This window comes from Motacilla alba, chromosome 2, assembly GCF_015832195.1.
Source record: "Motacilla alba alba isolate MOTALB_02 chromosome 2, Motacilla_alba_V1.0_pri, whole genome shotgun sequence".
NCBI lineage: Eukaryota > Metazoa > Chordata > Aves > Passeriformes > Motacillidae > Motacilla > Motacilla alba.
Window position 1 is genome coordinate 140,140,451 of NC_052017.1, and position 23,298 is coordinate 140,163,748.

A 23,298-nucleotide genomic window follows, 5' to 3' on the forward strand; every position below is an offset into this window, starting at 1 on the left:
CTATCAAAAAGTATATGAGAAAGACAGAGATGGTCTCTGCTGATGAAATCAAGCCTAACAGTTCACAACAAAGCTGTCTGCCATAAAGAATACTTGTTTACTGTTGAGAAGTCTTTGTGTGTTGAGAAGTGTGTGTCCAAGTACCAGCTCTTGCCTAGAGATATCCAATGACTTCTTCTGACATTTAAACAGGGCAAAGCTGGTGACCAGAATTCATGAAGAGGAGATGAAATCCCAGAACTACCAGGTAAGCAGGGGATGACAGCCCTTATGTGACTGTGACTTCCCCAGGCATTCTGGACCTGAGCCCAGGAGTGTCCCTGGTGTCCTTGTGCCCCACAGATTGCCATCACCATCATCGAGGCCAGGCAGCTGGTGGGTGAGAACATCGACCCTGTGGTGATCATCGAGATAGGTGATGAGAAGAAGCAAACAACAGTAAAGGAAGGCACAAATGCCCCTTTCTACAATGAAGTAGGTGCTTTCTCTTAAAGAAGACACTTTCTTCAATGGTTCTGGGTGGACTCTGCCATTTGGTAGCTCATTAGGGGATGAATTAAGTTTGCAGCACTTCCATGTCTGAGCAGGGAGGTTTCTCCAGGAGACAAAGCACCAGCAATAGCTCCCTTAGGTTTTAGGTCTGTCCAACCTGTTCCCCACCCTCTCCAGCACATTCTGCCTTACCACCACTGCTACTGCAGTTTTTTAAATCATCCATCTAGGAGCTTTGTCTATACTGCACCCCCCAGGCCTCCCTCCCTTTTCTACTATTTCATGCTTTCAGCCTTTCCTTGACATAGGTTTGCTCAATTGGTGATAAATGACACCAAAACAACACCCAAAACCAACAGGTCCTTCGGGTTTCCTTGTGCCTCCTGTCCCTTTTGACAGTACTTTCTGATGCAGACCGAGGCCCATGGGCATTTGTGAAGCAAGTCTTGTGCAGCCATGCAGGGAATAGAGTAGAAAACAAGTCTGGGCCGTGGCAGAAACACATCAGGGTAAAGAAAGAATTTTGCTTTGTCCATCACTGCCCCCCTGCACCCCCAGCATCTCACTTGGGCTCTGTGCAGTGGCACAAAATGCTGAACCATGAGGCTGTGACAGTGCTGGCTACCTGCCCAGGGATGGTTCTCATCTGCTGTCCCCTCTTCCCACAGTACTTCGTGTTCGATTTCGTTGGACCGCAGGTGCTGCTGTTTGACAAAATAATCAACATCTCTGTAAGTACCCAGGAAAGCTTAACACAGTAAGTAAAGGTCATTGTTTTTGTGCACTTCAAATGTAAATTATTCTTAATGTAGTTAAATAATTTTAGGTACCAAGAGTGCTAGAAAGTCACCATGAAGTATAAGGAAAGAGGATAGAGGAGAGGATAAGGAGTCAGCTGGCAGAGACTTGAAGGAGCATACCCAAAAGGAAGATTTAGTCTGCATTTTCAGGGACACTCATTGCTGCTGTGGCAAACTGCGAGGAAGAATGAGAAAATTCAGCTTAGGTCTCTCTTCTCACGGTCTTCATCCATCTAATTTTCAATCTGCCACTTGATTCAGATGACTGAGTTGAAACTTCTTGTTTACATCAGTTCCTCAGATATAACTGTTTCTAACTAAATGAAACTAAATTAATGAAGACACTTTTCCTCAGCAGGGGCTCTTGGGCTGCCTGGGAGTGTCACTGGTTGTTGCTATTGGCATGGGAGTGCTCTCTGAGAGTTCAGTGCTGCTTCCACTGCTCATTGCAACTAAAGTCCCAGCAAAACTACAGGAGGACCTTATTGCTCTCTACAAATACCTGAAACAAGGCTAGAGACAGGTGTGGCTTGGTCTCTTCTCCCAAGTAACAAGTGACAGGACATTCCACAAGGAAATGGCCTCAAGTTGGACCAGGAGAAATTTAGACTGGATATTAGGAAAATTTCTTCACTGAAAGGGTAAATTGGCATTGGAATAGACTGCCCAGAGAAGCAGTGGAATCACCATTCCCAGAGGGAATTAAAAGGCATGTGGATGTAGCAGCTGGGGACACGGTTTAGTGGTGGACTTGGCAATGCTGGGTTAATGACTGGGCTCCATCTTAAAGATCCTTTCCAACCTAAATGATTCAATGTTTCTGTGACATCTCAGAACAGTCCTGATGGAAATGGAAGACACACATGCTCTTGGGCTTGGACATTAGATAATGATGTGCAGTTTGGAAGGCCAAGGCAATGGAGCCATGTTAATTATCTTGTCCAAAAGTCATCACCATGTGTAGCAAAGCTGCTAAGGAATTAAAGATCTCATGAGACTCTGGACAGTCATATTTTTATTATTTGGAAACTTCAACAGCTGTGCCCTTTTTTTGCTAAAAGTCCATCCATTTTGTCAGAGATTTCTCTGACAAATAAACAGTGCAACAGTTGTTGCTCCAGGAAAAGTTCTTTTTCTCTGGGGTGCTTTGTTAATTTCAATAATGCACACCAGGAAAAGATCTGAGCTGGTTGAGTTTGACAGAATCAAGCAGTGCTCAGGAGCTATAGGACACATCACTGTCTACATCCTTTTCTGAGCTGCTAATAGAGTGACTTTTCCCAGCTACAGAATAAAATGTATTCATCTACACATGGACAACTGGACAACTAGGTTTTCAGTGCTGGGAGTAAACTGACATTGGAATCCTAAAGTGCCATTAACATCCACTGTATCACACTCAGAGCTCAAACATATGGAGTTCATAACGACATCAGGTATCTGCAGATCTGATCTCATCTGCAAGGACAGAATTTACTACAGGCTGACAATGACATGGGAGTAGATATCACCTCACTGCTGTGACATATCACAGCCTGTGGCCCCATAGGTGTTTCAGACATGGTTCGTGTAGCAGCACACTGCCAAGGCCAGCGCACCAGCTCCTGTGTGCTGCTGATGCTGTTGGGGATGTATAGTTATTTTTCTCTGAGATATGGCCAGTCTTTCCAATCTCAGATTCTTTTGATAAAGATTCCATATATCCAGTGGTGGAGGGGAAAGTGCCAGCTTTCTTCTGACTGCAATAGGGGTGTGGGAAAACATTACATGTCACCATTACCTGCTGTATATCTGCACAGTTTCATCAGGCTCAGCAAACTTATTTTATTTATAGCTGATGAGGGTGCAACACTAAGAAATTAAAAGTCTTCTAGGTAAAAATGACTTTAGGAAAAAGCTCAGTAACAACAATGAACTAACCTTGGGCAGTGCTCATGCATGCTACTGAAAACAGAGATTCATTACCTTGCAACATAGTTCTGGAGAATGCAATCTATCAGGGGAATAGAAACAAAGAGAGGAAATATGTGTGCTGGGAGCGAAGGAAACCCTGAGGGATTGAAAGTTTCACATCACTTTCTTAGCATGAATCTTACTTAAGAAGAAACAAAGATTGGCAGCCTCCATTATGAACTTATCTGCATATGGAAAACAAAATAGGTTAATGCCCTTGTCTATCAGTTTAGCAGCTAGTCTAGCTGTATTCAAACCTTGCATTTGAGAGAAAAATGAGGCACTCAATTTCCTAGCACCTGCTAATTACTAGACTTTTTCTTTCTTATTGTCTTCCTGTACATTTCAGCAAACTTGTACCATAGTAAAACTAAGGTGACCCTTGTGTGCTAAACCTGTATCACCTTTACTGAAATACTCCTCAGTGTAACACTATGCATGTTTGTGCTCATTCAGAAAATCTGAAGAAAATCCTTCATTCATCTACAGCCAAGTTTGAAAAGACACAAATCATTAATTGGATATGGTGTGGATGTGATGCTCCCCCTCAGAGACGACAAGAGGTGTTTGCTATAAACTCCATGCTCACTTGCTTTGTTGCATTAGAAGAGAATACTCTTGGAAAAAAAAAAAGGATGAGGAAAGATGTAGAGTGTTTGATAGAAGCAGTGAGTTACTGTCTCAGCATTAAAAGCAGCATGCACTGCAGGGAGTGGAAACCTGCATCATTTCAGTGGAACAGAGGCATTTACATTTCACAAAGCAAACCTCAGGGACAGAGAAGTGAATTTTACACATTTAACACTCTCTGTGCAGGCTGTTACGGAGAGGAAATGAGCAAAGAGCAATGAAACAGCACCACTTTGGACTCACCATGTACCCTCATCTTGTTTTTGAGTCTTGAAGACACTCGCGGGGTTTTTTCCCTACAGAAAAGCCTTCTTCACCCTTTAATCTACCCTAGTTGGATCTGTTGATTTGGGCATTGCCACTTTCTTCCTCCAAAGCTGTAATAGTGCCTGGCTTCAGGGAGAAACCCAAGAGATTCCAAGGCTTCTTCCCAACCCTGTGTGTGCTCTAGTCCAACCTCATAGGAGGGAGGGTCCAGTGCTATGATGGGACCTGACAGTACCAGGGATTGAGGAAAAGCAGTAATTGTGCATGAAGCACTAACTTCACACTAACTCCTCTTCCACATGAAGGTTGTTTACTTTTTCAGCTTAATAGTAAAATAAAACAGCTCCTTTGTCCACTTTTGATTTTTCAGCTCTAGAAACTTCTTCCGTGTTGAAGTGAGGAATTACCAAGGACAGCTGAGTGCATTCCCTGGGTCACAGCGGCCATAGGCCCTTAACAGTGAAAAATATTATATTGCAACTAGAAACTTCTTGAATTTTCTGGTGAATCTTGATGAAGGTGTCAGTGATCTTTACTTGGAAATGTATGTCTACTGCTCTTGAAAAGTGTAGAAAATAAAGTCACATGACCAATCCAGTGCAAAATTGCAGAAATCTTCCTATCCAGAAATGTCCTTATCTACAATGTGTAGATCCAAAGAGAGAATATGATGTGTTCCAGACTCCTGAAATGCTGTTGCAGGCTTGATTGTTTACTTACAATATTTAGATTTAACTTCTGTAGACTTGAAAGAGCTTCATTTCTCTTTGCAATCTGGGGAAGGTGTTCCAGAAAATTCAGCCTCTTTCAGAGGCTTTTCCTCAACCAAGGAATAGGTTTCAGCTTTTTAAGCTATTCTGAAACCAGGTGAGACACATTCTTTAAGAAATACAGCTCTAGAGCAAATCTTCCCTTAGAAAAAGCCTCTGCCTTGTCTGTAAAGTGAACCACATGCAAGTATTTGAAAACAAGACACGGAAATACATAGATCTGGGAATCATGGCAATTGAAAATTATTAATTAAATTTGAATTAAATTAAATTAAATTCATCACTTGGCAGGAAGAATACAGAGACAGACTTGCTGGGGCCTGCTTGTCATCTAATTTACATCTATATCACTTCTCTGATTTCATTAATATCATGGGGGGGGTAGATTAGAAATGACTCTCTTGGTTTATGTGTACATTAAAATGTTGCCAAGAAACACATTCTTTCTCCTCCGAGCGTACTCTGTTTTCATGGCAATTCAGCTATTGCACGGTGATAGGATTTCTGCAGCCTAGTGTGAAACCAGTTATGTCCCATGTGTTTATATTCATTATGATTTAACTAAAACTGCCAGGATAAGTAATAGAACTGCACCTGCTCTGAAGGAGCAGGTGCTCTAATCTTGATCTAATTCCTGCTCTCTATCCCAGGGACTGGGATGAACCTGTGTGATTCCACTCAGATGCAATTATATTGTTTTCTTAATTGGCACAATGTTGGGTAAAAAAAATATTTCAAATACTGGCTGTATCTGCTGTGCCCATGTGCCCCCAGTTTTGGGTGGTGCTGGACATGGCTGCTTATTGCCTCTGAACCAAATGTGATCTTTGGATGTTCTTTCTTAGGCTGACTGTGAAGAGAGATAGTGACATTCTTTAATCTGTTTCTAACAGGTTATGCACAATAAACTGATTGGGAGTGTGCTGATAGGCTCCTTTAAAGTGGATCTGGGGACGGTGTACATTCAGCCAGGTGAGTGGTGCATCTTCTGCCCTTTTTTTCTGCTAAGAGAGATTTGAGGCAGGGAAGGAGAAGACAGGGAGATGAGCTGCTTTTCCACTCAGACGGTTGTGGTTTATACCACCTTAAAGCTTTTGGGAGAGTTGTTTTCCTATTTGAATAGCAGAGTACCAGCCAAACTGTTGGAAAGAAGTTCAACACTGAAAACAGCTTGGCAATCTGCCCATTGGTGGGTAGCACTTTTCAAGGATAGCATTTCTTTAAGTGGTCAGAGAGGGCAGCTGAATATTCTACAAAACCCAGTGCAGTCATTTGTTACAGAGCAGCCAAAGCTCTTTCACCTGTGTTGGGGTAGAAGGAGCGGAGGGACGGAGACCAGGATGGAGAATGGAAGGATTTGTGTGGAAAACACAAGACAAGAGGAGAAGCAGGCCATAACAGGAGAGAGAAGATGACAAAGAGGTGACCATGGGTCCACTTGACTTGTCATCTTTAGAGCTGTTCAGTGCTTTCTGGCATTTGAACCTAAGACAAGATCACCTACTCCTCTTTTGGAGTTTTTACAACCATCCATTAAACATGTGCCTTTTTCTCTTCCATAATTACTCAAGGACATGTTCTCTTCTTCCTCTTTGGAAAAGAACATATTTAGGCCACTTGCTGTAGATGTCACACAGTTATAGAAAGAGTGTAGAGTCATTTGGACCACCCTCTCTGCAGGATTCCTGTAAGAGTCAGAGAGGAATGGCCTATCTGAAATGAGCATCCACGTCCCTGCTCAGGCTGTGTTAGTCTTGAATTCTGTCCTCTATCTCCTGCTCACACCTTAACAGGAGGGTGGTGTCTGAGGTCATATCCCTGGTACTCTGTGGTCTCTCCTTCCCACTCGTTTACCCACCCAAGGTGATGTCCAATGACTTAACATGAGATCTTAGGACCTTTCTTGATGGGGTTGTTGAAACAGGGTTACAGCAAGGGCTGTTGTGGGTGAATAGCCTTGAACATTTTCCTCCTTGAAAGATGGAGCTGAACGTGCTTCTGGCTCATTCTTCTTCCTCTGATGGCCGTCCACTCTCCTTCCCTTTCTCAGCTGTCTGCCACTGTTACAGTGGCCACAGCACCCAGCACGGGTTTTGCTGCTGGAGTTCTGAGATCTTCAGACAGTTCTCATCAAAGAGGTGGCCTTTCCTCAGAAGGACTCAGCCTGAGTTCAGCTGCTGAAATCTCACCCAGGCTTCCACTGGTCTTCAGTCATTGATCTCAGTAAAGAGTGATGAAAATGAGCTTGTTTCTGACAAGCTCTGGATCAATCCTTTGCTTGCCTTTTTGATCACAAAATATTTTGGACCCTCTAGAAGTGTCTGGTAAACAAATACATTTCAGCACAATCCTCCTGACAGCACAAACATTATTTGATGTACCTCTTCTCAGAGTGAGGAGGAAAATACTTGTGTGTTTTTATATCCTCTATTTGAGTGTTTAAGCTTGTCCTTCTTACAGGTCATCAGTTTTGTGACAAGTGGGCACTTCTCACAGACCCTGCTGACATTAGGACAGGAGCCAAAGGGTACCTGAAGTGTGACCTCAGTGTGACGGGAAAAGGTGATGCAATACAAGCTACACAGAAAACAGCTGATACTGAGGAGCAGATTGAAAAGTACTGCAATAACTTGTTTGGTTTCTTTTTTTTTTTACTGCTTTCTTCCTTCCTAGGTGCCTCAATAAGTCTTTGCCCTCATTTCAGTCCTTTCCTTGTTAACTTAGGGTTAATAGCAGGATAACATTGTACATCTGGCTGTTCTCACATGCTCAAAGAGAGTTTTTACAATCCTCTCATCTAAATTGAAGGGCATGTTAGGGCCACTACTTTACAGCTGATAGAATTGACCAAGTCCTGTTGGCTAAGTTCCAAATTACCCCTGACAGAATGTTCATTGATCTGAAACCAATTAATGATTTCTTAAAAAAGTGAAGCAAGAAGAAAGAATATGAGGAATGCCTATTCCTTCTCCACTCTCGGATGTGAGTGTCTGGATATTTCCATATCCTTAGAGAAACTCAAGTGCATTATCATTCTCCTTGTAAAATGCAGAAGTTCAAGGTGGTAAATATGCTACCAGCATACTTTAAATTTTACTGAAGCAATGTTTCTGGTCAGTACTGACGTCCTGGACCAAGTCTGTGGAAAGTCACCAAGCTGATGGAGCACATGGTCTATGGGGAAAGGTGGTGGGTGTTGGTTTTTTGAGCCTAAATGAGAGCACTCAAAGGGGCATCATGCATGAGGAGGGCAGAGACAGGCTCTTTTCAGATGAGTGGCTCTTTTCAGTAGAAGGATGAGAGGCTTTGGAGGCAGGTAAGAGCAATGACATTTCAGAACAGATTGTGTTTCCTTATGGACACAGTCAAACGAAACAGGGCCCCAAAGGGAGTGGGAAATCTCTGTCCTTGAAGATATTCAGAATTTACTGAACAAGGTCCAGAGAGCCTTATCTGACTGGACCTGATTCTATATCACATAGAAAAGTTTGTTGAGTAATGCCGTATAATTTTCTTGTGGTAAAAAGATTTTTTTTTTTGGTTCAGATGAAAAAGCAAATTCATACACCTTTTTGTGTCTTCTCAGGTGCATGCTAACCTAAGATCACAGTGCTGGTGGAAAAAATACCACTTTATTGTCCAAGTTTTCAATTTTAAGAAAACAGCCTCTCTTTTCCTTTCAGGAATCTCTTGATCCCCAAAGGCTTCCCATCTGAAAGACCATGGGCCAGATTTTATGTGAGAATTTACAAAGCAGAAGGACTTCCAAAGATGAACTCTAGCATCATGGCCAATGTCACCAAAGCATTCATAGGCGACAGTAAGGACCTTGTGGATCCCTATGTGGTGGTCATGTTTGCAGGTCAAATGGTAATTGGGATCCTCTTGATCACAAAAGTAGGCCTTATTTCCTATTAGCTGTGCTACAGGCTGGTGATTATGCTGATGTCCTTTAACTTAGAGTTACATAAATTAGGTAAAACCTGTATCTTGGTCATCAGAGAATGTTCAGTTCTTAAATTATGCAGAAATAAAGTAATGGAGACATTTAATGCCAGCAGATCTAATTTCAGGCTCACAGCAGTAGGTTACAGGCAGGCAGCAGGCGGGGAAAGAATTCTGTAGCACTGTTACTAAAACACTGAGTTAAAAGACAGTGATTTACACAGCATGGTGTTAGGTAAGAGCTATGTTCTGGTCTCCCTTGAGTGAAATAAGGAAACAGGGCTGAAATCAGTGAATGTGGTTCAATCAGGGTTTTAGGGCTATGTATTGATTTCTGCATTACTCTGCTGAAATTCAGGATCCTCTCAGCTTTCCTGTGTAGAGTAAGTATTTTAGCAGGCTGGCAGTGTTGCCTGGCTTCATTGCTCCTAGAGCAACTTCAGCATCAAACATGGTGTGACAGATTACTGCTTAGAGAGGCTTCTGACTCTGGTGGAAGAGGAATGCAGAGGGGGTCCAGGGCCTGGTTTCCATGGGGCACACCATGAAACCCTGTGTCAGGGAGCCTGTAATGATTATTGGTGCAAATAAACAAAGGATCAAAATGGAAACTATTTTAAGCCGGCAATGCTTTCTGTGTGCAAGGAAGCCTTAGGGACAGCTCCAGTTAGTCCTTTTTAGATGTTTCAGGCATGAGAACAAGGATCTTGGTGCTGATTCATTGTTTTGTCATGAATCCAAATTGCAAAATACTACTGTGGGTTAAACCAGGCAAACACAGGCAGCACCCTCAGGTTCAATAGAGGGCTGAAGAAGACAGGAATGGGTCACTGATGTCAGTTTACACACTGGTGTGCAAATTAGGGTTTTATAGAGAGGGTTGGTGGGTTTTCTGACTCAATTCTCTCTATTTAATGTGAGAATGTAAATCCTGCCACAACCAGTCATTGTACAGACTGTGATACAGTCCTGCCATCTCCTTAGGTTTGGAGGAACAGCTCCAGGACCTACCCCTCCTGTACACAAGCATATGCCCAGAACATGAACCACAATAATCATACTTTATGCTAGATAAATCGCCTCATTTAAGGTAATCCCATTGGTACACACTGCCTGGAATCTGTAATGAATTTAGTCTTTTATGAAAAAAACTGCACTGCATCATCACTACCTGGATATTTCAAAGGACATTTGAAGGTGTGCAGTTTGTAGAAGAAATGGCAAATGCCAAAGTCTGGCTTTACAGATATATTTTGTTAATAAGGGTCCTGAAGTATTAGATTTTATTCCAGGCTCTGCTGTGTGCATGTGAGAATTCTTTAGCCATAATGTGGTCTTTTATTAGATATGGAGTGCAAAATGAAGAAGCTAATAGAAAAGCCAAAGTACTTTCAAGATAGCATATTTTTGCTTTAGAAATGGCCAGAGACATGCTGCTAAGTGCAATTTCTGACTCATTGCCATTCTCCAGAGTTCAGCCCCTCTGGAATAAAATTTGCTGGACTTTCATTTCAGGGCCGGACAACAGTGCAAAAGAACTGTGCAGATCCAGTGTGGCATGAGCAGATAATCTTCAAAGAAATGTTCCCTCCACTCTGTCGAAGAGTCAAAATCCAGGTCTGGGATGAAGGCAGCATGAATGATGTGGCCTTGGCCACCCACTTCATTGATTTGAAGAAAATATCAAATGAACAAGATGGTGACAAAGGTAAAGGGGAAAATATCTGTTCTAGGATATACCCTTAAGGTAAGATCTACTTGCATGGGATCTTGGCACTGGTTAATCCTAATTTAGGGATGTCCAGAGTTCAAGTGCTGGTTCTGAGACACCTTCTGTTGTTTAATTTCACATTATATTACGTTGTGCTCAGCACATGGAGGGTCTGACGTTGTTCTCGTTAAAGGGCTGCTGCATAATTTGATACCATCTGTGTGGCTGTGGCAGTAGTCTACTCTAATCCTTTGGGGATGACAGATGTAAGTTCATAGTTCATGTGAGTTTCTATTAAGCAATGAAGCCACTAACTGAAAATCACTAAAAGTCAAAGGCAGAGCGGGCTTGTGTTTTGGATCTACCCATTGGAAGCAGAGTGTTTAGGTAAGGCTCAGCTGGGTACCATCACAGCCCAGGGAGGCACCATGGACTAGTGTGTTATGCTCTATTTGAGGAGAGACTCTATCTGGAGCCTTCAAACTCTGATGTTTGAGTCTACCTGTATAGCCTTGTTGTGTGACCTAGATGTGGAACACGGTCAGTTATCACAGCTTAGTGAAGGCGCAGTAACTCCTTAAACCTGCCAATTCAAATGTGTATCTCAGTCCTTGATCAGAAAATAAAAGAAAAATTTGTATAAATTGGGTGACACAGACTTGAAACAGTTTGACCTACAGGAGAAAGCCTCCATCCTCTCCCATTATGTATCAGTCTTTAGTCTGCAGTGGCAAGCTCTTTCTTCAAGAGATGCAATAGACCTATCCAGTAGGTGTGGTACCATCCCCTTCTGAGAAAGAGCTCCAACCCAGCAGAGTTGGTTGGGTATTGACAGAGGTTTCTTAGTGTCTAAGAATTGCCCTGCAAAGCAGTGCTCTGTGTGAAGTGATTCCCCCCCGACCAGAAATTGGTCCAGGTTTGGCTTTTGGGGCATTAGAGGCAAGATTTCTTGAGCAGACAATGAGGAGAGCACAGTAATACCCAACAGAAAAGTCACAGAATGTCCTTTATCTCCAGGGTTTTTGCCTACCTTTGGGCCTGCCTGGATCAATCTCTATGGCTCACCCAGGAATCACAGCCTCATTGATGACCACCAGGAGCTTAATGAAGGTTTTGGAGAAGGGGTCTCCTTCAGGGGACGTCTCTTCCTTGAGATTGCTGTGGAGATACTTTCAGGAGGAGCCCGTGAGTCGAAGTTTTCAAGCATTATCAAGGATATAAAATTGTCATCTAAGGATAAAGCACTCAAAGGAAAAGACAAAACTGACAAATCAGGAGAGGACCGAAAGTCAGCTTCTCCTTCAGACAAGATGAACTCAACTGAAGTGGAAGTTGAGCCATTTGATGTACCTTTAGAGGTCAGTATGATATTAAGAGATTGGTTGTCATGCGTCTCTAAACCTCCAAGAATGCCACTGGTGTGTGTCTTTGGGGTCAGGCCATATTAAACTCCTTTTTGTGGTCCCTACAGTTTCTCCATGCTTTCACAGTCTTGGGACCTCCCCACAATACTACAGCACAAATGAAGCAATAATGTGTACCTGTAACTCAAAAAACTCTCATGTAGGATTTGGTGTTTGTAAAATTTAGTCTCCTGTCATATAATTCCTTTTGCACTAGCTGCATCCACATGTTCCTACTAGAAACTTATCCGACTTGATATCTGCTAATGGACAGAGAACCAGTGTGGACAGCTGGGAATCACAAAGCCTGATTTCTTGCATTCATTCAAGAAAATCTGGAGTTGTCAATTGAAATCAATAGAGAGCCTTTGACATAAAATCCGTGCAAATGCAGAGAGACAGATACAGTCTGGCCTGATTTAGTCTCTTCCTTTAATACTGCATTGCCAATGTGGTGCTAGTGTTAGGCTGATAATCTCTTTAGAGGAAGAGCTGAAAATTTTGTGCTTGGTTTCAACCAATGTTAAGTGATGCTGTTCACCTAATTCCACCTGTTGTATAGGATTACATCATGGGAAAATCTGCAATATGGTGCTTTGAGAAGGTTAGGCAGTTGTGGCAGGGTATGTGGGCTTTGGAGATGAGCCAATGTTTGAGCTTTAATTCTCAGCTCCACCATGTCACTCCCTGGGAGCAACAGCAATTGCTGCACATGCAAGCTCATTTTTTTTTTACCCAATAAATAGGAAAAAAAATATTCTCATAACCAATTTTCCTCCCACTTCACTATATCTACTGCAACTACCTGACAGGAGATTGTGGCAAGGGGGGGTTTGGCCTCATCTCCCAGTCAGCTAGCAATGGGACAAGGGGAAATAGCCATGAGTTGTGCCAGGGGAGGTTAGGGTTGGATATTAGGAAAAATGTCTTCACAAAGAGAGTGGTTAAGCTTTGGAACAGCTTCTCCAGGGAAGTGGTGGAGTCATCATTACAGGCAGTGTTCAAAAAATGAGTAGATGTGGTGTTTTGTGATATAGTTTAGTGGGCACGTTCAGTCAAATTTGGACTTGGTGATCTCAGAGGTCTTTTCCAGCCTTGATGATTCAGTAATTCTCTGTCATTGATCAAAACTTTGTCTTTTGTACAGGGAGTTCCAGCTCACTTCTTAAGATATTTGTGTCCTTTATTAGTTCTGATTCTTGGTTTTCTCACTCCATCTCTACAAGTAACTCGGAGAGAGGCAATTGTTCTTTGGCCTTGAGGCCTAGCCTTGAGAAGTGCACTTCCTTTGCCTTGGCATTTCTGGCCTGAGGGCTGGCTGGGGTGGGTCGAGGAGTGTGTGAGCAGAGAGCTGACATGGACAATTGCAAGCCAGTTGTGTGAACTTGTGCTCCGCTGTTATTTTATTTACTCATATAGTTGTAAATTACCTCTGTCTCTCAGTTCTTCTCCAAAGACTAATAGAGATGACATTCAAAGACACTTATTTCCATATAAATTTTCCTTTATATACAAGAAATCCATTATGAATAGTTCAGACACTATGGTCTTGGGCCTGGCGAAATACCCCAGGTAGAGAAACAAACCCTGCTGTAACACCCGCCAACAAAAATTAATAGTAATAATAAGCATTTATTTCCAGCTGCTGTTTCTCAGTTTCAAATAGAGAACACATAAAAGGCAATAGCATGATACAGCAATCCTCTATATTCTTTTAGTTTTGACATTCAGCAATACTTTGTGCTCCAGTAGACAGTAATTGTATTACAACTCTCTGAAAGGAAAAGCAGGAACTGGAGACATTACCAATAATGCAAAAAATGTCTTATAGAGCCTCTGAGACAACAGAGGCAAATTATCCATCCCCACAGCTCAACTTTATTGACCTATTCTGCCAGCAAGAAGATATTAAAATTTGTTTTCTTTATAATGGGAGATAGATGCATGTGTCATAGTCTCTGAGCCTTGATTTTGTTAGGGTTTCATACTGGACAAGTATAAAAAGCTAAAGTTACTCTGGAGCTGCAAGCTGAGCTGTTGACTTTGACATATGATGCTGCTAATCCTTTCACTGAAGATCTATGATTTTTTGCCCTGTATATCAAAGGTTTTTCAAAATGAAGAGATCATGGGCTGTGTCAAAAACTGTTTCTGCTTTGCAGAAGTCAAGGAAACAATCATGTAGAGCTGACGTTTTATTCATTGCCTTACATTGCAGAAGAATTAGGGCTGATCTTGCCTAATGGGCCTCAGTTTGTAGATGTTGTGAAATGAGAAGGGTTTGGATGGGAAGATCACAACAGCTGAGGTGTAAATTTGGGGAGAACTCAAACCACAAAGTATATCTCCTTTAAGCTTAGGCTTGGCTTGGGGTTAATAGCTTTTGTTGTTAATGACCCAAGAGCATCAGAAGTGTTAGCTGGCCCTCCTTGACTGAGAGTCCATCCCAGGCACAAGCAGATGCTGGGTCTCCAATAGGTGTAAGCAGAGCCCAGCAGAGCCTTAAAATTCAAAAAAAGACTTTTGCTTTTCCTTTAGCACTTTTCCTTTATGCTGTAAAAAAATAGTAGAAAGTAAAATAAATGCCAACATTTTCCTCCTTCTTCTCCAATAGATCTATGAAGAGAAAATTGAAGAATTCCTTCTCTTTGGGACATTTTTTGAAGCCACAATGATCGATAGGAAGTTTGGGGACAAGCCAATAACCTTTGAGGTTTCTGTTGGTAAGTGTGTTAAGGTCTTATCCAAAGGAGAGAGGCAGCCTCAGGAGCAAGGGGATGATAGGTGTTACTGACTGATGTGTCTCAGGGCTCAGGAGTCAGCTTCAGAGTAGAGCTTACATTTGAGTTAACCCTGATTATCATTTCTCTGGATAAAAGTCAAGCTGAACATGCTGATGCCTATCTGTCTTACTCCCCAAATGCCCTGTATTAATGCAAATCCTCCCCCCCAATATATACAGCAACTTAGCCAGTATTTATCCTTCTAGTCACTTGGGATATCAAACTCAGATAATTAACTTCAGGCAGAGTTCATTCTGTGATGTCCATTTTGATCAGTTCCTGGCTGTGAGGGAGCCCTTTGTGGGGGTGGTCCCTGTCCACTGTCTTGGCCAACCCCAGTGAGTTACCTGTGTGTCTGTGAGTGTGGCAGGGGGGTGAGGTACAGCCGAGACTCAAGTTGCAGGCACCACCTTGTCCTAATATCCTCCTGGTAAGTCCTTTCTTCTTTCAGGGGACAGCAGGACCATACTCCATGAGCTCTTCATCATGGAGCTAAATTGAAGCAGACTAAAGAGAAAATGAAGATATTTTAATGAATATTTTCAAAGCAGAAGAACTTTCTCTTAAGAGAGAAGCTTGAATTGGTCTCATTTCCCTTGCAGGGATTTGATTATCTCTGTAGCAGACCCACCAAGGGTCCAGGTGCACGGTGGCACTTCCAGTCTTTGTGCTCATGTCCATGGCTGTGCTCAACTACAGGGCTGTGTGTGCAGGGAGAGATGCTGTGAAAAACAGGGGAATCAATGAGTGATACTGATTCCTGCTGAAGCTTATGAATGACAGGAAACTCATTTAAATTGTTGGGCAATGAATTATAGTGATTCTTGTCAGAATTAATACTAAAGATGAATCTGGCCCTGAATTCTGGACTTGAACATCTCATAGCCACCTGTATAGCTGAAATTTGGACCCAAACTTGGCCAGTTGTCATTATTTACATGAAAGGCTGAACCAAAAATCCAGATGATGATGATGTCATATGGGATGATTCAGCACATTCTTTTCCTGCAGGGAATGTTTTCTGTCTCTCTTTTAAAATCTGTAATTAACAGTTCGATGGATGTACCTCTTTCCCAAGGCTGATAATTGCCCTTAAAGGCAAAATCCTTTTAGAGAAGATGATTGTATTATTAGCAGCATTGTCTGGCATTAGGCTTGAAGCTGAGGCCTCAAAGTGTTATTATTACTAACTCTGCAACCCTAATGTGCAAAATTTACTTGTCTGAAAAAGAGTTTCTCACTTCTGAGATCAAACTTTGAAATGATCATCCATGTTATGAAGAAGACATACATTTTCTGTGTGAATCAATCCCATATCAGGGCTCCTGAGTATAGAAATATCAACAGCAGTATTCTGAATTTCTTACCAAAAGCTGAAGGTCCTGGGAGCCAGCAATCAGAGGATCACATCACTAAGTGATGTGATATGCTAGGTATATGTCACATGGGACAGGCAAGGAAGCACTGTTCTAGAACCTGACATTCCAGGGACAAGCATAACCTGTCACAACCTTTATAAACTGTGGTGTGGTTAAAACAGCTGGATGAACAGGAGGGGACAAAAAATTTTCCACTGGTATGATGGGCCATTATCTTCTTTTAAAACCTCATTCATATTTACCACCTCCAATTTAGACATCTCCTGTAACCCTGGGTCTCTAGGTAACTTTGGAAATACTACTGATGGAGTGTCAGCAGGAGCTGGAGTGAAAAAGAAGACACATAATGGAGAAGCAGAAGAAAGCCTCCTGTATGAGGGAGAAGAGGACATTTCTCATGACCTTGGAGTACCCCTGGTATCTACCACACCCCCTGAGAAGCCTCTGATCACAGGTGGGAACAGGTGAGGATCTGTGTTGCAAAACCTTATCATGTAGGACTCTGGTTCTTATTTTTATTATCCTGTGGGACTCATGGATGAATCCAGGCAGCATTAAAAAGTTTGTGTGAAATGGAGGCTTTCAGGTCCTCAATAACATCTTTCACAACAATAAATTTTCTTGTCTTCACTGAAGTGAACAGGCTCTGAGCTATCTTATATGCATCTAATCTTGGCCTCATGGGCTCTTGAATCCTTTCTGAAAGTGTTGTGTTACACCAGCTGTACATTGGAAAGCTACAGCAAAATGCAACTTCTTTAGTGCCACCCCTGGTTTAGGGTCCCACACTGTGATCACAAGTGAGACCCAGCCAGTGTCCAGCTCCAGAAGCACAATGCCACATGTGAAATATTGAAATCTGGTCAAGGCAAAGTCACCTTCCCTGAGCACTTTCTAGAGCTAATAGTTACAGATACAGACTTAAATAGCAAGTAGTAACAGGAGTAGGAGTAGTAACAGTAGTTAGGAGGAAATAGGCTTTGAGAAAAGAAATGGAGCAATGGATGAAAATATGCAGACGAATTCTTCCAAATAACCTTGTTTATAAACAGAATTGTAAAGGTTTAATTCATTTGAAAGATGCTAATAAAAATAAATATTTTCTTTGTTGTTTTGGTAGGTAGAACAATCCCCAGTGTTGTTGACTGCCAATGGCACTTCTTCCTTTAGAAGGCCAAGCAGTCTACAGATATAAGGACCAGGATGAAAATATCAACCTGGATCTGTGTGGTTTCTGAATGTCTCTAAATTTAAAAAGCACTTTCATTCTTTTCGGCAATCAATGGCTCACTTAGATGTGAGTTAGTGAGTTAGTGAAAGAAAACAAGAATGAAAATATCATGGTAAAAATATCTGGTTTTACAGCAATTAAAAAAAGAGAGGGGAAAAGCACTTTCTATCAGTGCTTGATAGAAAGACAGTTGCCTTTCCTTGTTAACAGGACTGCAAATTTGGGTACATGCAGAGGGTTATTATCTTCCCTGAGAGAAGCTGGGATTTTTAATTTTTCCCTTAACAAGAATTTAGATTTAAAGAACCATTTTAAAAGAATGAATCCCTCTTCAAATCATCTATTTGCTTCTTGACTTGCTCCAGTATTAATATAGCTTTCTCTCATTAAAGATCCTTTTTCCTCAAATTTATGTAGAATGCTGCATCTTTTATTCTCTCCTGTGGTATTTAAAACAGTTTGGTCAGCCACAGATACCATTTAATGAGTTTTTCACAGTCTTCTCATAATGATGTCTTGGTGGTCTCACCACTGGATATTTTTAGTATTAATAAGTACTTAATGGGATATCCAGTACTTTAGAAAAACCGCATTTTAGATTCATAAATGAACAATGGAAAACAAAAAGAAAAGTATATATTGGAGATTAAAATCATGAAGTAATTTAAGGAACAGGCAGAGCAATAAGACTTCTAAAGCAGACACCATGAAACTCCCAGGAGTTTTCCACACTTATGTCGAAACTTAAACTAAGTATAAGCTAAAACTGAAAAAGCAATTCCTCAAAATTGTAATAGTGGAAATAATAGACCTGAATTTTCAGTTTTCTATTTGAATTTTTTCATGGCTATATACTCTTAGTAAATCCAATAAAAAGGCTCATAAGCTCTATGAATTTCAGGTTAAGAAGTTCAGGCCCTGGGAGATGGTTGAATTGATTTTCTTCTTTCTGAAAGCACCAGAATTAATGATACCCAAGGCCTGTGTAGCTCTGCTGTGCACCAAATTCAATGGGTAATCCTCACCTTGTTGTAGGTTATTGAGGAAAAAGTGGAAAATTCTCTTTTGATATCACATAGGGCAGTAAAATGATGTTATGGGGAAGATACTAATCTTTTTTAAACAGAAAAAAATCACACATAAACCTCTTTGGGGTGTGTGGAAGTTTGGAGCCATTGATATAACACTCAAGAGCAAAAAGTGATTTGATTTCCATGGTCTTGGCTTGGTGATCTAACACGTGGCCAGTTCTATCTGAAATCACTGAGACTATCTGTGGCCATTAGAGCCATGGCCAGAGGAACATGAAGTGGTTTGCAAATGTTCATACACATTAAAAAGGTCTCCACTGTCTCACCATTGGTATGGAAAGTGAGGATTTTCCATACCATCCATATGGTATGGAAATCCTCCAAAAACCATCAAAAATCCTCCATACAAATGTATTGCTAAACCCAGTGTGGCTGAGCAATGAAGTTTCATAAGACTCTAGTATTTATATAAAGGAGGACAATGTGGTTATTGGGTACATGGACTTGGCATGGTACCTACTGCAGATCTAATCAAAACATCAGCTTTGTGCCGGGTCTGCTGAGACTCTGGATTTGCTGGCCTCCTGCTCATTTTTTTCAGTGCAAGTCACTCCTGCAGCTGAACAAAGAAAGCAGAGATACAAGAGTCAGCATGACACCTTGGACTTAAGATCAAAAGTGTGAGAAGAGAGAGCAGTGCATGCATTTCATCACTGAGTTATTATGAGCTTGGTATTACCTTTACTAAGCATGCCTTGCAGATCGGTTTCTGACAGGGAATGTCAATCTCCACAAACTCACAAAAAGAGCATCTTGTGAAAGGAATGTGGTGTTGAGATTCTGATGTGGCTCTCCCAGTGTGCAGTGTGTGGAACCATTGCTTTTGAAGATGTGATCAGATATTAACCTTTGCTCCTTTTTCCCTTGTAGTTTCCCACCATTAATAGTATTTCAGAGCTTCTCTGAATGCCTTTTTGTTTGGCTTTTCTCCCACCCTGGAAAGCACTGAAATTAAATCCATTGACCTAAAAATTGTTTCTCTTCAAGGATCTCACTGGTAGCATAACTGATGTTTGTGGTTGCCCTTCCCAGGATTTACTTGTTAGCATGTGAGAACACATCCATTGTGCCAACAGTTTCTGTGCTGTTAGAGCACCAAACAACTTCTCTTTGCTCTGCATCCCCTTGACCTGCTCTGTCAACTTCATGATCTGCTCTCTACATTGTTTCCACAGGAACTACCAGTACCTGCCATATGATGAGAGGAAGCCCTGTATCTGTGTAAAGAGCTACTGGGGCAACCAGACCTTTCGGCTGTACTCTTCCAACACTCTTGAGAAAATGGCAGATCACCTGGTAAGTGACAACCATGCTCCCCGGCTCATTTATTCAGGAAAATTTGTCAGTGAGAGACCACACTTCCCAAATCAGACCTTCAAAATTTTTCCCAGCTGCATTTCTTGCTGTTCATTTTGTGAGAAAGCAGTTGATATAAACCCTTTCCTTTTTATTTCCCCCAAATTTCTTTGAACTGTTAGAGCTGCTCAAGTATTCCTGACCACAACAATTATTTTTGACCTTAGGTCTGCTTTCCTTCCTCAGCAATGTTTTATTCTTTGAAAAACACTCAAACAATTAAATTATGAGATACAAAGTAATTTTGTCTCCTACAGCTCTTTCTCTAATGCCTTCTTGCCTTGTACTGGGCACTCCTTAAAGGACAATATTTGCTCTAGTTTTCCTAAAACATTGACAGAGACAAAATGGCATATCATCTCATGGGCAGTCTCTCTGATGTCCTAGTCACAGTGTTTTCCCATAACGACGTTTTATTCTACCTTTGTTTAAAGTTGACTATCAGCAGTCTCAAGAAAGTAGGTTTTGTTGTTTGTTTTTTTTTTTTAAGTGACTCCTAATGTTGAATATTTTAATGTGGGGCACTCAGATTGAGAGTCTGGTTCATCCCTCATTTATCCATTTATATCTCATGAGGAACAACACTGAAGTCATACTTAAGCAAGGTTGTATCAGGAGAAGACAATGACTTATGACCAAACATTTTGAACTCAGGTATCTGAATATTAAACACCTGAATATATGTATGTGGAGAGATAATGTTTGTCTGTGCACCCCAATACCCACAGGCCTTGCTGAAAATCCAGATATTTATTTTAGCTTTCAAGAACAAACTCCATTCCTCATGGATAGCAGTAGGTTTTGTGATGGACATTCCATATGGATTCAAGTGACCACTGAGTTTTATGTTAACTCCAGCAACTTGCTGAAATTAAGCAGCAGGATTAGAAACAGAAAGAAGAACTATTTTTTTCTCCTACCTAGTGAGTAATGTTTCCAAATTATTGATCTTCCTCAAAGAACTAAGAACAGAAAGTTGCTCCAAGCAGTAATAGCTTGGACAAGTAATTGGAAAAACTGGGAAAAGGTCAAAATATATCATGCTGCTGGAGTCTTTTCTCTGTGCTCTTCAAGTATAGTGATATATCAAAGGTTCTTTCTGTCAGGCCACAAAATCGCCTCCCTCCTTCTTGCTAGTCATAAATGGCACTGTGACACTGACAGAATGACAAAGTGCCCTCCTGTGCATAATGGCTTTCTCATGTGTTTTTCATAGGAAGAATCACTAGAGCAAGTAAAGGACTTGATCAAGGTTTCAGAGACTGCAGCTGAGGAGAAAATGAAGAAGACCCTAAATGGTTTTATCAATCAAAGCAGGTAATACCCTTTGCTAGATGCATACAGAAAATTAAATTTAATGTTGGCTACAAATTCAAAGCTAGACAAGGAAACTGATGATAATTTAAAAAAAAAAGTACAGTAAACTTACTGAGCTATATATTTTATTTATTTTGCTGTAAAAGCAAAGACCTTCCCAAACTGCAGTTTCTATTTAGACAGAGAAAATACTTACTGTTATTTTACATATTCAGAATTGACAATGGAATACTGCCAATCATTATCATATTATTTCGGCTTTCAGAACTCTAAGAATATGTTGTATAGGTGATAAGTAGGATTTAATAAAGTGTGTGATAGGTACACTGAAAAAAAACCAACCACGGCTAATACAAAAACAAAGGATGCCACATATTGGTAAAGATCGAGTGGGCTCTGTATCAAATGACATGATTGGGCTCAAAAGAGTTATAAGCCCTCATTTCTAGGTATTATTAATCCATTTCTGGGAAGTGTGCAGAGGTTTTGGACTCTATTCCTTTAATCTTATAGGCACATAATGTTTTAGAGATTTTCAGCACCTTTGTCTTCTGGTTCTGCAGCAGACACAGAACATTCCATGTATTTTAGAGCATTAGCATTCTCACATTAAGAAAATAACAGATTTAAAAACCCTGTTATTCCTGTGTCCTAGGGCGTTCATGGTCATTGCTGAAAAGAAGCCCAAAGGGTTGAACTGCACTGCTTTGGACAAAAAGAGGCTCATGCTGTTCAAGCAAGAGCTGGTATGTGCTGTTCTTTTCCTACAAGCATTGATACAATGATGATTACTGAAAGCACACTGCTTGTTTTGGTTTTTTTTTTCTATTTTATTTTCTATTTGATTGCACTATATGGGAATGCTTTGTAATTCATATGAATATATGAATACATTTATTTTAATAAATCCCACTGTGCTTAATAAAGAGTTGTCAGACGCACTACAATGAATCAGAAGGTGTTGTTTTTAAATACCAATAAGGTATTTTAATAACGAGATTATTTTTCTCATCCCTGCATCTTAAAATGAAATGATGCTGAGTTCGGTGGAAAAGCACCAAATTTACAATTTTACAAATTTACTACTGTGGTGGTGCTGAACTTCAAGACTAGTAAAGTCTGGCCTTTGTAAGGACCTTAGGAGGAGGACCTTACTGGACTTAGTAATCTTCTCCAGGGAACCAGTGAGAAGAAACAAAACTGTGTGGAGGTTATCTGAATATTTGTTACTTTTTTTTTTTTGTTTGTAGCACAAAAGATTGTGCCTTCTGTCTGGATCAAGGCCCAGTAACTCCAGGTGGCAATCACATGGTTTTTGGGACTTCCATACATACAGGATACAAATAAACAAAGACAAAATGGGCGACATTCAATTTTTATGTTGTCCAGCTCCAAAGAGTCGATCAGTTTCCATTGTGACAAAGAAGCATTGAACAAAGTGTCTCCCATCTTCTCTTTTCAACTTGAATCAAAGACTGTTTCTCTTCCACTTCAAACTACTTGATAACAGATGAAAAGTATATATTGTCTTTCCTCACTGCAGGAAGCAATGTCCAGTAATGCCAAAGCAATCATTCAGCAGCAGAAAAAGAAGATGGCAGTGGATGAAATGATCCGTGAGACTCAGAGCTTTATAGACAAAATTCGATTCTTGGTTGATGAGGTAATCCACACAGAATTCAGAAAAATTTGATTTTCATAATCCCATGTGAATAATAACTTCTGGCTTGGTTATCTAAAGAGCTCTCCTTCAGATATTGGACCTTATTCTCTTTTGCATTAAATGGAGCTGTTATCAAATCAGGGTAGGAAATATTGGGCTGTGTGGTATGGATAGGATGCACCACAGATATATTTTTTTAATAAGGTCATCCCATACCTGGTGGCTTGAAGAAGCCAGATTTCTGATATGAAATGTCTCCACCTGTACGGACACTTGTATGGATTTGGACTGATATGAGCTCAGGGTGCCTATTTTATCATTTAGCCTGAGAATAACAGAAAAATTCATATATTTGGTGGGGCCAAAATCCAGCCACTGGAAAGCTGTGCCTCTGAGAACTGGCTGTGCTAGAAAACCAAAGAGAGCCATGGCTATTCCCTGGCTCCTAGAGCAAGCGGCACAGTGGCATGGTTTGCATCCTACACACAAATTCTCTTCCTTCCTAAA

The 23,298-nt window shown here is 41.0% G+C and overlaps 1 protein-coding gene across 1 annotated transcript in view; it reads left to right on the plus strand.

Moving 5' to 3' along the window:
* FER1L6 (fer-1 like family member 6) overlaps positions 1-23,298 on the plus strand; it is an 83,663-nt gene that overhangs the window by 21,809 nt on the left and 38,556 nt on the right. Inside the window, exons 4-17 of the mRNA XM_038162824.1 lie at positions 193-247; positions 343-474; positions 1,161-1,223; positions 5,806-5,884; positions 7,373-7,529; positions 8,596-8,782; positions 10,373-10,565; positions 11,586-11,926; positions 14,586-14,694; positions 16,417-16,597; positions 19,631-19,751; positions 21,028-21,128; positions 21,784-21,874; positions 22,672-22,791. Coding sequence (XP_038018752.1) covers positions 193-247; positions 343-474; positions 1,161-1,223; positions 5,806-5,884; positions 7,373-7,529; positions 8,596-8,782; positions 10,373-10,565; positions 11,586-11,926; positions 14,586-14,694; positions 16,417-16,597; positions 19,631-19,751; positions 21,028-21,128; positions 21,784-21,874; positions 22,672-22,791 — 1,930 coding nt within the window. The remainder of the gene's footprint in view (positions 1-192; positions 248-342; positions 475-1,160; positions 1,224-5,805; positions 5,885-7,372; positions 7,530-8,595; positions 8,783-10,372; positions 10,566-11,585; positions 11,927-14,585; positions 14,695-16,416; positions 16,598-19,630; positions 19,752-21,027; positions 21,129-21,783; positions 21,875-22,671; positions 22,792-23,298) is intronic.